At 49.7% G+C, this 15,072-nt stretch overlaps 1 protein-coding gene across 2 annotated transcripts; it reads left to right on the top strand.

Moving 5' to 3' along the window:
* The first annotated feature begins 6,817 nt into the window (after nucleotides 1-6,817).
* LOC133243876 (testis-specific Y-encoded protein 3-like) lies at nucleotides 6,818-10,447 on the top strand. Of its 2 annotated transcripts, XM_061410607.1 has the most exons (6): nucleotides 6,820-7,556; nucleotides 8,146-8,223; nucleotides 8,366-8,477; nucleotides 8,619-8,764; nucleotides 8,884-8,970; nucleotides 10,229-10,447. In XM_061410607.1, exons 1-6 carry the CDS (start codon nucleotides 7,029-7,031, stop codon nucleotides 10,250-10,252), a joined length of 975 nt encoding a protein of 324 aa, XP_061266591.1. In that variant the 5' UTR covers nucleotides 6,820-7,028; the 3' UTR covers nucleotides 10,253-10,447. The 2 variants fall into 2 exon arrangements, with proteins under 2 accessions (XP_061266592.1, XP_061266591.1); XM_061410608.1 differs by lacking the exon at nucleotides 8,146-8,223 and having other exon boundaries at nucleotides 6,818-7,577.
* Nucleotides 10,448-15,072: the final 4,625 nt, after the last annotated feature.

Here is a 15,072-nt window from a genome sequence, read left to right as displayed (position 1 = left end):
TCTGGGGACAGCGGACAGCCGTGGTCAGCCGGCCTGGTGTGAATTCACAAGCGAGCTCTAAGGCAGGTCAAGCGGGGATTCTAGATCCTGGCTGCTACCATTCAAATGCCAATTAGACATTCACGGATTATGTGACCCCGGACAACCTGTTTGACCTGGCCAGATCTCAGTGTGCTCATCTGTAACATGGGTGTGAGGACGTCCATGAAACCCCACTGGTTGAGACCTAGCCTTCCAATGTGGGGGGTACGGTTTTGATTCCCTACTCAGGGAGATAAGATTCCCCAAGCCTTGTAGTCAACGACACCAAAACGTTTTGAAAGAAGGAAAGTACAGCAATATTACAACAAATTCAATAAAGACCTTACAAATTGTACACATTAAACAAAAGTGTTACTGATATGAAGCCCAATGAGACATTAGGCTTTCTCTCAAAAGACATTAGGTGTTCACTCAAAAACCCACTTTCATTCTACAGCTGTGTAGCAACTCCTGTTCTAGGCCCCAGCAGGGAGCAGAAGGGACTCCCCAGAGAGCTGCAATTCTGGTGGTGATTTTCACTCCCGGGTCCTCCAGACATGAACCTGCACATCACTCCAGAGCACCCTCATCTGACAGCAAGCTTTACTTGCCCGGATTAGACAGTGAGCATGAAAGCACTCGGCAAATTAAGAGAGAAGTAGAGAGGAGGGCTGGGGTGGTGGACGGGACGCTTTGGGAATCTGGGATTACCAGGTGCAAACTCTTATACGTAAAATAAACAACAAGGTCCTCCTGTGTAGCACAGGGAACGACAATCAATATCCTGTGGTAAGCCATAATGGAAAGGAATATGAAAAAGTATGCGTGTATATAACTGAATCATTGTCTTGTACCGTCGAAATTAATACACCCTTCTACATCACCTATACTTCAATAAAATAAATTTTAAAAGACAGAAGACAGAACCTAAATGGAGAGTGTGCCCACAAGTGAACACAGAGCAGGCAAGCCTGGCCACCACATCCCTAACAAGGACCAGGCCAAGAGAACAGGCGAGTTGGGGAGGGATTCCACCACTTCCTGGTCCCCTTTAATTCCTGGAAAGACCCAAAGCTGGGCTTCCCCAATCCAACCACGGGCACTCACTCTGCTAGCGTACTCGGCGGTGCCTGCAGCGACATCAGCTGAAGCGGTGGCGATGGGCGGGCTGACCGAAGATGCAAGGGTGCTCGTGGGTCCTGAGCTGGGGACCAGGGGCGACGAATCCGTGTTGGTCACCAGGGTGATGGTGGAGGTTGATGGCTTCTGTGTGATCTCGTTCTGCTGGACACCTGAAAAAGCAAATGTGCTTGGTCTCCCCACCGCCTGGGGAAGGCTGTCCCAGCTCCAAGCGGCGGTGGGAGCAGGGCCCAATCCACACTCTTCGAGTTTCTCTGCTTTCAAGGGAAAACGACTCTCACCTTAGCCAAATTTGAGCAAGGCTCCACGGAGCCCTTTCTCAGTAAGGCCTGCACCTGGGTCTTTAAGTTTCCAACGGCTCAAGGCTGCATGCCTTGGATGACCCCCACCCCTTTAAAGTCCCCACCTACGAAAACTCAAGGCTGCCAATAGAAGTGCCTATGTGCTCCACTCAAAACTTAAGGATAGGGCCCGTTGCCCAGTCTCTACGGGAGGGCAGAAAGCCTGCCTTTAAGAGGTAACAGGGTTAGCAAACCCAGATATTCCGCATGGACCAACACCCCCTGCGCACGTTCTGTCAAACTGTCATTTTCTGACTCTATAGACTTCCCATGATTCCCCTTGCCTATTCCCAAATTCTCCCTTTAAAACCCCAGTTCCTTGTGTACACATTGGTGTTGGTGTCAGTTCATGCTGGACATTTGGCCCTCCTGCAATAGTAAATAGAGGACTAAAATCTATCCAAAGCAGTCGATAGGGTCAGTGTAGTCCCTATAAAGCTACGAGCAGTATTTGTCAGAGCACTAGGACCAGTCATTTCACAATTGGTATGGAAATCCAAAACACCTGGAAGAGCCAAAGCAATCTTGACAAAGAAGAATGGAACTGCAGGAATCAGCCTGCCTAACTTCAAGCTATACTACAAAGCCACAGTCATCAATGCAGTATGGTACTGGCACAAAGACAGAAACATAAGTCAATGGAACAAAAGAGAAAGCCCAGAGATACATATCCACACCTACGGACACCTTATCTTTGACAAAGCAGACGAGGATGTACAATGCAGAAAAGACAATCTCTTCAGCAAGGGGCGCTGGGAAAACTGGGCAACCACGCATAAAAGAATGAAACTACAACACTTGCTAACACCGCACACAAAATATAAACTCAAAATGGATCGAAGATCTAAACATGAGACCGCAAACGATTACACTGCTGGAGGAAAATATAGGCAAAACACTCTCTGGTGTAAAGCACAGTAGGATCCTCTCTGGCGAACCTCCCAGAATAATGGGAATAAAAGCAAAACTAAAACAAATGGGACCTACTTAAATTGAAAAGCTTATGCTCAACGAAGGAAACTACAAGCAAAGTGGAAAGACAGCATTCAGAATGGGGGCAAATAATAGCAAATGAAGCAACTCGTACAGAATTAATCTAAAAAATATACAAGCAACTCCTGCACTCAATTCCAGAAAAGTAGGCGACCCAGGCCAAAAAAAAATAATCATCATCATCATGGGCCAAAGAACTAAACAGACATTTCTCCAAAAGAAATACAGATGGCTATCAAACACAGGAAAAGATGCGCAACATCCCTTACTATCAGAGAAACGCAAATCGAAACCACAACGAGGTACCATCTCAGGCCGGTCAGAATAGCTGCTGTCCAAAATCTACAGACAATGAATGTTTGAGAGGGGCAGAGAAAAAAGAAACCCTCTCACACTGTCTGTGTGAATTTCAAACTAGCACAGCCACTATGGGAACAACGTACAGACTGCTCAAAAACCTGGAATTAGAACTGCCATACAACCCAGCAATCCCTCTGCTGGGCATACACACCGAAGAAACCAGAATTAAAAGACTCTCGTGCCCCAGTGTTCGTCGCGGCTCTCTTTACAACAGATAGGACGTGGAAGCAGCCTAGATGTCCATGGGCAGACGAACTGGAGACGAAAGCCGGGGTAGATATAGACAGTAGAATATTACTCAGCTCTTAAAAAGAATGCATTTGAATCAGTTTTAATGAGCTGGACGCAAGTGGAGCCTCTTATGCAGAGAAAAGTCAGTCAGAAGGAAAAACCCACGCATATATATGGAATTGAGACAGATGGAATTAACAGTGACCCTATATGCGAGACAGCAAAAGAGACACAGATGTAAAGAACAGATTTCGGGACTCTGTAGGAGAAGGCAAGGGTGCGATGGTTTGAGAGAATAGCATTGAAACATGTATACTATCACATACGAAATACATCGCCAGGCCAGGTTCGATGCACGAGACAGGGAGCTCAGGGCTGGTGCACTGGGATGACCCTCAGGGATGGGATGGGGAGTGAGAATCAGGATGGGGAACGCATGTACACGGCTGATTCGTGTGAACGTATGGCAAAAACCACCACAATAATATCAAGTAACTCACCTCCAATTAAACTAAACTTTTTAAAAAACGTACAGGATAACAAAGAGCGAGCAGAAAATACTTTAAACGAGTGAGAATAAAAACACAGCGTATCAGAATTCGTGAGATGCAGATCTAGACGTGCTTATAATTTTAAATGCTTGTATTAGAAAAGAATAAAAGCCTAAGCCAGTGGAAAGAGAAATGGCAAACTCCGTCAAGGCTTTCAGCAAAGGCCACACACAGGAAACGTGAGGGAGGGGTGTGATAAGCCGGTGCAAACTTCTTGCGGTCACATCTTGTGTTCTTGAGGTGAGCTGGTGGCCAGCTAACTGTGTCCTGCAATCCTCAAGGGAAACAAGTATGATTCCCTATCCCCTGAAAGGAGATTCCCCAGATTGACTTTCACCCTCCAAGGTCCTGGTTGCGAGAAGGGGGTCCCCGTATAGCCTGGTAGTCCCAGCTGGAAGAGGCAGGTCTCAGTTCTCTGTGCCCTCCTCTTACCAAGGCCCCCACACACTGCCCGGCCACCTGCCATGAGGGAGCCAGGTACCCAGCACGCAGCTGACCCTCAGCCTCCTCCGTCTACCCAAATGGGGAGCTCGGTCCTGTAGACTGTGACCCATGGACATTGCCACAACCATTCGGACATGGAGGTGGGCATGGGACACGGTGGCCGTTGCTTTGAAACCTGGGCCAGGCCGCTGAGTGGCTCCAGCAAGGGCTCCGGGACTCTGCAAGACACAGCCTGTCCTCACGCTTGTCCAAGCGCCACAGTTCATTACCCAGCCCAAGGCCCAAGGGCCTGGAAGGCCCTGTGGGAAGGCTTTGATATCTCTCTCAGTGCATTCAGCTGAGAGGCTTTCTGTTGGTGGTGTTGGGTTTGCGAACTTCCCTAATGGTCTTGGGCTGAGGCCTGCAGCTCCGTTTTCCATCCTGCCTCTTTTACAGTGTCTTCCTGGATGAGCTGAGTCAACCTGTGACTAAAAGATGGTAACGTGGACCATCGGGGGCCATTTCCACTGGCCCGATGACCACATCCTACTCTCTTTCTAAAACGCAGGGCTTTCAACGTGACAATGTCGTGTGATGTAAAAGCCTTCATCTTCCTCGAACTCAAGTATTTAACTCAGCATACTCTCCTCAAGAACATGTATTGCAAACGGGGCTACCATTTATTTTTTCACTGCCGGAATTATACTTGACATGTGATGTACTTCCAACCATTATTTTGGGGCCATAGTCACGTTACAGTGTTTCTTTGGTTTCTGCTGTGCGTGAATCAAGTTTTAGCTGTACGTGTATCCCGTCAATTTTGGATTTCCTTCCCATTTAGGCCACCACAGAGCAGTCGAGTCCCTTTCTTCTTTCACTTTTCTCAAAACATAGTACTTTTTTCTTTTTATTAAATTTAACTGGGGGTTAATTATGATACAATATTGTAATGGCTTCTGCCATGCATCAACATTAATAAGCCATAAGTACACAGGGGTCCCAGCCATCCTGGAGCCGCTCCCACATCCCTGCCTACGCTATTCTTCGGGATTGCTCCAGAGCACTTGCTCTGCATTCCCTGATTCATGCAGATGAAAACCAGAAAGATGAATTTTCTGCATAAAATATGCAATTGTCCTTCTTTCACATGTGAGAACATGGGTGCAGAGGTTTCTACCTGAAATAGGAAATCGGTATTTCATGTATGAAAATCGACTTGCATCATTTTCTTCATCATATGTGGAACTTTGTGTCTCCCAGACGTATATCTGTGCACACGTTTTCCTACATGAGTGGGGAATTCTATATATTTTAGAGATGAAAAGTTGAGCCTACAATTGCCTTCTTGAATCCTGAAATTGTATACATTTCGGATATGAAGATCTCAATGAAATTTTACTGACATGAAGTGTGAAATTAAGGTCTGGCAAACCAATATGGAATTGGAATTATCTCTATTTCATAAATGAAATTCTGGGCACCACTGTTTCTTCGTGAAATACTTAACTCCTTGTATTTCTCATGTATAAATCAAGGACTGTCCACCATGAAATAAGGAGTTCTCTATACTTCCTGTATCCAAATCTAGGCATGATTCTCCCTCATGGAAGATGGACTTCTCTATATTTCACATCTGAAGATCAGAATGAACATTTTCCCGTTAGAAATAAAGACATCTATGCATTTCATGCGATCCACTGGTTCTTCAGTCTCTGAAACACCTGTTGGCATTTGTGGCTCTGTGTGTTGCACGCATGGGTGTACTTGTGTCACGTGTTTGTGTGTGTTTGTGGGGGGGTGGGGTGTGGTGGGTCTGTGCGTGTGTCAGGACTAAGGGAGGTAGGTGCTCAGTGTGAAACAGCAGACATCCTAGGAGAAAGAGCGTGAGCAGTGGAAACTGTCCAGGCACTTAACCTGAGTGTGCCCACCTGAGCTAGGCGGCCCGGACGTAGGAGTAACTAATGGTCAGGAGGAGCACTTTGGTCCACTTGAAACACTTGCAGGAACAGCTCTGTGCCTCTGGCAAGTGCATCTGCAGGCGCACATCCTTAGCTACGTGGGCGCCTGCTCTAAGCCACGGGCCGGGGGAAAGGCCGAGGGCTGACAGACCGTAGGCCAGGGGCTCCAGGCTGGTTGGGCTTGGGGCTGCATCGTGGGGCTTGGACAGCTAGCCGAGGAAAGTGCTCTACCTCTTCCTCAGAGGAGGGCTGCATTCCTGACAACTGCTCAAGCCTAAGGCACAAGTTTAGCCGTGACTCTGCAGCAGGTGCACATGGGTGAGGTCGGCGTAAGCCCGCCCCCACCCGGGCCCCCGTCCCGCTTCCCCATCCCCCTCCACCGCGCACTCCTCCCCCAAACCCCCCTACCCTGCCCGCCTCCCTCCTACTCCCCCCACCCCCACCCCGTGGCTTGCGGTTTGGATCGGAGGAGAGCAACTCTGTCCCTGAGGTACCCAGGAACCCTGTCTTCCTGAGTGGGTCCCTGAGCACACGGGCGCGCTGCCCCAGGGGCAACTTCAAGCTTGAGGACTGTTGCAGCTTCAGGTGGCCCTGGCTCTCCCAGTCGCTGCTCGGGCGCGGCTGCACTGCTAGGCAGGCAAAGGCTTGCCAGGACACGCCCACTTTGCGCTGGGCCGACATTGGCCGCCTGTCACAGGCTGGCAGAGGGCCCAGGATTCCAAGGGGCGTGTCCCAGGAGCGAACCGCTTTAGACTCCATTTGATTGGTTCTGGGATGAGGTCAGGAGGTCAGGGTGGAGAGTTCAGCCCCTTCCCGTCGCCATAGTAGGCGGGCCTGGTGGCACAGGGTTCTGCGCATGCGTCTCTCCCTTTCGCCGTTCCCTGGCTCTTGCCCAGTAACCCGTCGGTAATAGGACCACGTAGACTGCGGCCGGCGGGCGGCCCGTGAGGGCCGTCTGCCGTGCTCTAGCGTCCAGCTTGTTTGCAGCTCCGGGCTTCGGCGAGAATACCATGGAGAGTGAGACGGGGCCAGAGGAAGGCGGCAGCACTCCGGGATCCTGGATCTTAGTTGTGAGCCCGGGTCTTCATGAGGGAGGGGCCCTGGGGCCTTCCAGTCCGGTGGGGGCGGCAGAGGCGATGCAGGCCGCAGGTGGTGCGCCAGGCGAGGAGGCCGCCCTCTTCTGGGTGGAGGCAGTGGAGGAAGGTGCGGCTGTGGAGGAGGGAGAGGTGGCGGGACTCGGGCAGGAGTTCCAGCTGCTGGTGTTGGACGTCATGGAGGAGGTGGAGGTGGTGGCATACGAGGAGCAGGAGCAGGTGTCCTCGGAGGAGCATGTCCACGACCATCCAAGGCCCGGAGCCCTGAGTGACCGGCCTGCACTGGAGGCGCTGGCGGCCCTGCAGCTGGAGCTGGAGCCCGTGAATCAGAAAGCCCAAAGGGCGCATGCTCGCCTGAAACATAAGACCAGTCAGCGGCGGAAGGTGCATCTAGAACACAGAAGCGCCATCATCCAGGGCATCCGTGGCTTCTGGGTCGAAGTTGTATCCCTTGGTGTGGTGCTTGTGAGTTTTGTGTTTGTTTGTTTGTTTAAGCCGGGCTATGGCAGGAACAGTTTACAGATCTGGCAGTTCTGGTACCGTATTTACTTTTCTGGATGGTGGGTATTGGTTACCGTCCTGCATATCTGTTCCTGATCGTAGGTGTGATGTCCTTGCTGTTCTGGCTAGCCCAAATTGATAGTTAGGCTATACTTTGAGAGGTCCCAATCAGAATTGTCATTAGCACCAGGGTCTCTTCGGAGAGGCTTGTCTGGAATGGGGGAGGGGTGGGGAAGTGTAAGCGGTCCTACGGGTTCTAGCTAGGAGTGCTTGTTTTCCCGAAGTAAGCTAACTTTCAAGGGGCTGAGATGAAGCTTATCCGGTTAGGAAGAGAACCTCCTCGTGGTAGGGCATTCATGGGCACAGCCTTGGACCTTGTGCGGCATTCATATAGCCCGCGTGAACCGAAATGTGACGAGTTAACCAGTAGCAAGTTGAAGTCAAACAGGGAGGGCCATTCTAGTCTTTAGGCTAGCTTTGTTCTTCCAGCACTTTTACCTCTAGCATCTAGAGGCTCCTTGACCTAAAGCAGTTTATGAACCACCCCCAAATGTCAGTTTTGATGAGCAAGCAAGATGCAGACATGCTTCACTTCATGACCAACTTGGAGGTCAGGCAGGGGACACTGATGATTGTGGAGGGGAGGTGACTGGGGAGGGGAGAGGGCATGGTCTATCCCTAACACAGGAAAGGACAGCTCTTCTGTAAAGAGGTTTCACACCCACCCCACCCCGCACACTTTGTCCTGGCAGGTGGAGGAATTCAGGCATCCCACTCGTCACTGCAAGATCACATTGTCCTTTCGGAGGAATAGGTATTTCCAGAATGAAGTGATTGTCAAGGAGTACCTGATGAAGGTCACTGGTGAGAAGCTGCTCCCTGGATCTTGGGTGGGGGCGGGGGTGGGTAGGGGTGGCGGGCGGTGGCCCGGTGGTTGGGGGCAGAAAAGTCTAGGTTGAATCGAAAAGTGATTTAGGTCTTTCTCCCAAACTGCTTTTCCTGCAGGATACCACGCATCTCGTTCCACTCCAGTTCAGTGGCACCAGGGCTTTGAACAGAAGGCATACAGGCGCAGGCACCACGACAGCAGCGTTAACTTCTTCAACTGGTTCTTTGACCACAATTTCACAGGATCTGACTGGATTGCTGAGGTGGGGTCCCACGTGGCCACTGGGCCAGAACGGGTGACTTATGTCGGAGTTGTTGGCCGTGCACGGGAGGGCTCATGGTCTGGCCAGGCCTGTGCTGACCTTGCTCATTTCCCTGGCAGATCATCATAAGGGATCTGTGGCCCAATCCTTTGCAGTACTATGTGAGGAGGAAGGCTGCACCACGAAAGGTACCAGGAGAACGAGAGGTGAGGCACCCAGCGGCCGAGCACTGGCATAAGTGTTGTCCAGAAACTTGGGTCATTTATTCCACTTGTGAAGACACTGAGACTCCGTGGAGTACACAGTGACACCAGGGCATGAGGGAATCAGCAAGGGACAGCAAGGGTAGAGAACTGGGGTGAAGAACAGGTTCTAAGTAGAGAAGCTTGAGGTGGATGAAGTGGCCTGGACAGGCCAAAGCCACTGCAGTTTATATCTGAGGCAGCTGCACATCGCTGAACCGTCATTCCATGGCCAACAAGTCCAGCCTCAGGCTCCTCTTAAATTGGGACCCACCTGCTCTTCCTCATGAAGTCCCATTTCCAAAAAGGCCTGTGAGTCTCCTTTGTGCAAGGCGGTTCCCCCAGTGACCCATCATTTGATTCGATTCTGATCACCACGCTCGTTTTGGTTTTTAATTTGCGTTTGCATCTTTTTCCTGCCACCCTCATTCTCAGCATACTGACCGCTCTGCAGGATTATGGAGAATCCTCTTTTATTTATTTTAACTGGAGGATCATGACTTTACAATACCGTGACAGGTTTTGCTGTACATGGGCCAACATGAATCACCGATAGGGATACACGTGTCCCCCCAAATGCCGAACCCGCCACCCACCGACCTCCCCTGCCTGGCTGTCTGGGTTGCCCCACAACATGACTTTGGTTGCCTTGCTGCACGCGTCAAATTCGCACTGGTCATCTGTTGTGCATAAGCTAATGTAAACGTTTTGGGGCTACTCTCTCACATTGACCCACCGTCACCACCTCCCACTGAGGCCAAAGTCTGTTCTTTATATGTCTGTTACTTCTTTGCTGCCCTGCATGTTGGATGTTCAGCACCACGTACAAGGTCCTCAACTCCATATATTTGTGTGAACGGACAGGGTTTGTCTTTCTCTTTCTGACTTACTTCACGCGGTATAGTAGGCTCCACGTTCATTCCATCTCATTAGAACTGACATGGACGCGTTCCATGTTAGTGCTGTGTAAGACGCCGCTGTGTATGTGTACTCCAACTTCCTTATCCCTTCATCTGCTGATGGACACGTAGGCTGCTTCCACGTCCTAGCTATTGTAAATAGTTCTACGCTGAAGACTGGGATACCTGTTTTTTACTCTGTGCTTCTAGGGCATGTAAACGTTCACAGACACACCCCTGGGAACTGACTTGAAAGAATCAAGCTGTCTTTAGAGTTTCCGGGGAGGGTAAGTGTACATATCTCTGTCTCTCTGTTTTGAAAGGAACCCGATCCCCCCAGCTTTTGAGACACTTAACGATGGCGTGCCCCCTTCACCTAAAACAGAAAACCGAAGAAGCTGCTTCACGTGAAGACCAATGGCCAGCATAGTTCTCTTGGACGGGAAAGTAGTGAAGAGTGGTCTGGTGCTGAAGTGGATCGACAGTGAGACACCAGTAACCCTGAATTCATTGCAAAGGAAAAATAAAAAGCATCAGCTGCATGTGTGCGTGTATTGTTTGGGCAGGTCCTCAGGACAAACACTTCAGCTGCATGTACGAGTGTCAGTTCACCGCGTGGGAATTACCAGTCTGTGGAGATTCATAGAGGGGGCTAAGTCGTATGTTGGGGTTGTGTCAGGGGGTGACGTTCTTCCTGTGGGGTGGGGGTCGGGGAGGACGGAGAAGGAAGATGAGGGGCCTATTGACTGTGGGTCTGGCAATTTTACAAGGGAAATGTGGCTGTTCGTGGAAAGGGTCTGGTGAACAAGGGCCAGAGATTGAGACAGTGGAATGCAATTCTGTTGGAAGGTGGTGGCCCAGGTATCTTCTCTGTTGCCTATCATCATACACTTTAATAAGGGTACAGAACAAAGGAAAAGCCTTATCATTGAACTCGCTATGAACCTCGAAGGCCACATGTGTATGAGTGTGTATATGAGTGCACGGTCAGCTTTGCTGAGAGTCTGCTTCCCAGAGCTAGGGTTCCAGGTAACATCTTAGGGCATTGTGTATAAGGTATATGGAGGGGGGCTGTGGCCTAGGGAGAAAGTGAGGGGTGGGAAGGCAGTGAGGATACTAGTTTCTGGCAAAGGTGACCAGGGGAAAAGAGAAATTGCAAGGAATCAGATAAAGGAAAACAGATCCCATCGTAGATGTTAGAGCTCATGTGAACTCTGTTATTTTTTCCAAGAACTCAGCTTCGGTATAGCGTGTCCAGGGGCAGAAGTGAGGGGAAAGAGGCTGTTAGGGTGAGCCTATGCAGCCATGTGGTCTGTGTCCCATGCTGCTGCTGCTGCTGCTGCTGCTGCTGCAGCTCAGGGGTCAATATCCCTTTTTCCAGGAAGGCTTAAGGTCTTTGCCCAAGGCCCTCTGTCAGGCCAAGCTGTAGAAAAAGCATTTTTCTCACCAGCCCTCTGGTGACAGTTTCTCTTCCTTGTGGAATGGCTCAGCACAGAATGTTTTCAACCACAAAGGAGCTGTCCTTCATCTAGGGCTTTGCCACTACTGTGTGGGCCAAGGGCCAGTGGGAACAGCTGGAGCATATGGAGCTCACTGAGGGACTGGTCGGCACTTAGGGTGGTCCTTCTGAAGTAGATGACTGCTTTCTGGAATCGCGTCCACCTCTGGATTGAGCAAAAGACAGACTGGCACGAATGGAGCAGGCAGAGTTCAACGTCTGTCCCCCCACTGTTGTCCTCTCATCCCAGATAGAAGGGCTCCACCGTGGGCATGCCTGAGGGTGATGTCGCACATGAAGTTCTGTCTCGCATGAAGTTCTCACTCTACAACTTTTCTCCCTGAAGCAGCATCTCTTTTGAGGGCAAAGGGTAAAGTTCACAGGTTTTATGGATGTCCTCTTCACGGTGCCCTGCATGAGATCTCCTGCCCAGGGCCAGCTTTTGCATTTGGCCATGTACACCCCAGCTTTGCCCCTTCTCCAGAGACGCATCTACAGCGCTAGAAGGCAAGGCTTGGCCGTCTCTGGGTGCTTTCTGAACAAGCAGCCCAGGAGACACTGGAAACATGTCTTCTTACTTTCTGAATCTGTCAACGTCCAAGAATCCGTGGGGCTCCGGCAGGCTGGTACGTGTCTTTCCCAGTCCTAGTTCAAAACAAAACAAAGCAGAAACTATGGTGTGATAACTCGACAGCGGGTGTGAGATGGCATACTGGGGCATGGTTTTCGGGACCTTAGACTGGGCTCATTCTAGGGACTGCATGGCATTTACCCACATTCAGAAGTTTCCGTAAGGCATTGCAAAGAAGTTAAAGACAAGAAAAGTTTAGGACAGGGTCCCCCAGTGCCTAATATTTCCTGCCAGTGCTTCAGGACCAGGGTTGGCATTAGCTCTGACCTGTCCTCGAGTGGAGTGCAGAGATAGTCTTCGTTGACTGGATGGTCATCCTCTGGAGACTTGCCGTGACTTGTGTCCCAGGCTCTCTAGGGCTTTCATTTGGGCCCTAAAGGCTAGGTGCTCTTAGAGTTGACTGCACACTTGGATGTGTCGTGTAAGGTTTTCTTCCGCCGAATATCGATGCGTGTGAGACTCGCCGGTTTAGTGATGAATTCACGCGCATTCTGGCTCCACCAGCCTGAGCTGCATTTGCTTCCTGTGCCCTGGATGTGTTCATGTTTTCCTCTGTTTAGAATGAAGACTGGGTGTCTCCATTGTGTTTGCCCATGAATGTGAGTTGATGTTTCTTCCTGTGGGTCTGCCTATGCCTCCTGTCCTCTTTCATGTTGCACCCATGCTTGTGCCATTATGCACAGCTCTGCTGCCATATCTGTCTGAGTTCTTGCACGTCCCTATTCAACCTACATGCGTGGTATTGCTCGTATTCACTCCTTCTTTAGTTAAGTTTGCGTATCTTTGTTAGACTGCATGTGAATTGGACCTATTCTTTCCTTCCTGGATCAAATGCTTCCAACATCTTGAATTGTGACTTTTTGAAAGACTTCCATGATATTTGTGCACATCAAGAAATGCTTTATCACAGGAATAGTTAACAGTGACCCACATGTGGAAACAAGAATACCCACACACTTACAGTAATGCCCGACGTGCAGGAATATCACTCATTGCAGGGAGAATATTGATTAGGATCACAGAGGGCAAAGATGTTGCAGGAATGCATATGTCAGGAAATTTTTTTTTTCTCTGTCAGGAACGGTTTGGGGTTGACTTGTTAAGTGTTCTGTAAACAGCACCGCACGGTTGAAATACACTAACGTTTACCCCTACCCATGTGTCCTTGTGTTGATCATTCAACTGGCATTGCCCATGCAGAATTTCTTCATGATTGTAAGTAAATCATCACCCAGGTGATAGGAATTGGGGCTTGCCTTTCTGTACAGAGAAAGTTGTGAAAGAGTTCTTGTCCTCAGTGACCTTCTATAGCCTAGGGAAAAGGCGGTGCGAGATCAATTTCAAGTTCAAAGTCCCTTGCTATTTCTGTGTCGTTTCTGGAAGGAAAGCCCAGGGAATGGAATCACACCAACCCGACTGGCACGGTGAACCAGTCCAAGGCAACAGGAGTAGAGAACACAGGCACAGGTCACTCCGCTGTCCACAGTGAGGACTTCCAACCCTGCCAACCTCTTTGGATATCAGTCCCACTCATGAGCCATTCCCATTCACCTTCCACGATATACCATAGAAGTAGAAGAGGACACTGACTTGATCAATTAGCGAGTGAAAACATCAACCGGGGCAAAAAAAAAAAAAAGAGCGGTGCTTACCAAAGTCCATTATCCTGGATCAGTAAACCAAAGTTCCGCATGTGTGCAAGTTGCTTTTCAGAATTGTTGGTGTGTGAGTGTGTGAGTGTGTGTATGAGTGTGTGTGTGCGTGCACGCGCGTGCAAACACATGTGCGCTGGGCAAAATGTGTGTGTGAACTCTCTGAACTGGCCTGGCTGGGGGATGGAAGAATGCACACTGAAAACATGAAAGAGCTTGTGTAAAGTACGACGATCTTGGGGCGGCAGAAACACTGGAGAAAAGCCCTGGAGAAAAGCCCAGGGATCTCACCCACGGAGCAAGCTGTACATGTAAACAGGCATGTAAGTGTAAACACGGATCCCTGAGGAGAAAGGAGAGGCAGGCCAAAAGCACCTGAGGCAAGTCAGGGAGGATGCTAAGGAGCAGAGCCAGAGTGGGCCAGACTCCCCGGCACAGAAGAGGGGCTGCGCACAGCCCTTAGGACACCCGGCCACAAAGGGTTTTCTGTCCTCAGGTGAAGGAGCATTCTTTCCCCGACATGACCAGCCATATGAACACAGCTTGCCCTTTTCTCTAAGGTTTGGGAACTGTAGCAGCACTTAGCGCTGCTACGTGCAGCCTTTGCCAGTTTGAAACATCACTCCTTAAAAGGGTGTCCTAGGTTGATCCTCTCACCTGTCCCAGTCCCACAGGCCTGGGCTGATGGGGTAGGCTGGCGTGTGTTCTCACCTGGGGGCTGGATGAGAACAGAGCTACTTTGAAAGCGCCTCTGTACAATAAATGCGCAGACTTCAATTCCTCTGGCACTGGTGAGTCATGGCTCTTAGCGGGACACTGTTCTTAGCATCTCCGGATTGAGAGATGTTTCGTCTCTAAATCTCTCTCTACACAGAGAAGTCCAGGTTTGTGTCACATTTGGACACGTGGGCAACAGTCTTTTACGTGAAGCGCGGAACTCGTTATTTCCCGAAAGAATACATGCATTAAGTTTTCTGCCAAGAAATGTGGCATTCTCTCTGTTTCACCTGTGAAAATCTCACCACAAACTTCCCAAAAGGGAAATGGAATTCTCTATATGTTATATGAATCATGGGTGCACGTGTTATTTGCCGGCATGAAATTTGGAATTCTGTGTATTTCCCGTATGAAAACCTGGGTGCTGACTTTTGCACATGAAATCTGGAATGTCGTGTATTAAACTTAGGAACATCAGGCCACTGATTTTAGCACACAAAATACGGAATTTTGATGACTTTACGTATGTAATCCGGGGCACTGATTTTTCCTCTGTTGAGTACGGATTTCCTTACATGTCCTTATCTTTCCTCTGTAAGAAAATCGTGGCAGAGACTTAGTCCATGAGCTAATGAACTGTTTATATTTCATGTAGGAGAATCTGGGTCG

Source organism: Bos javanicus, chromosome Y (assembly GCF_032452875.1).
Source record: "Bos javanicus breed banteng chromosome Y, ARS-OSU_banteng_1.0, whole genome shotgun sequence".
NCBI classification, from domain to species: domain Eukaryota; kingdom Metazoa; phylum Chordata; class Mammalia; order Artiodactyla; family Bovidae; genus Bos; species Bos javanicus.
This window is presented reverse-complemented; position numbering and strand designations above follow the sequence as displayed.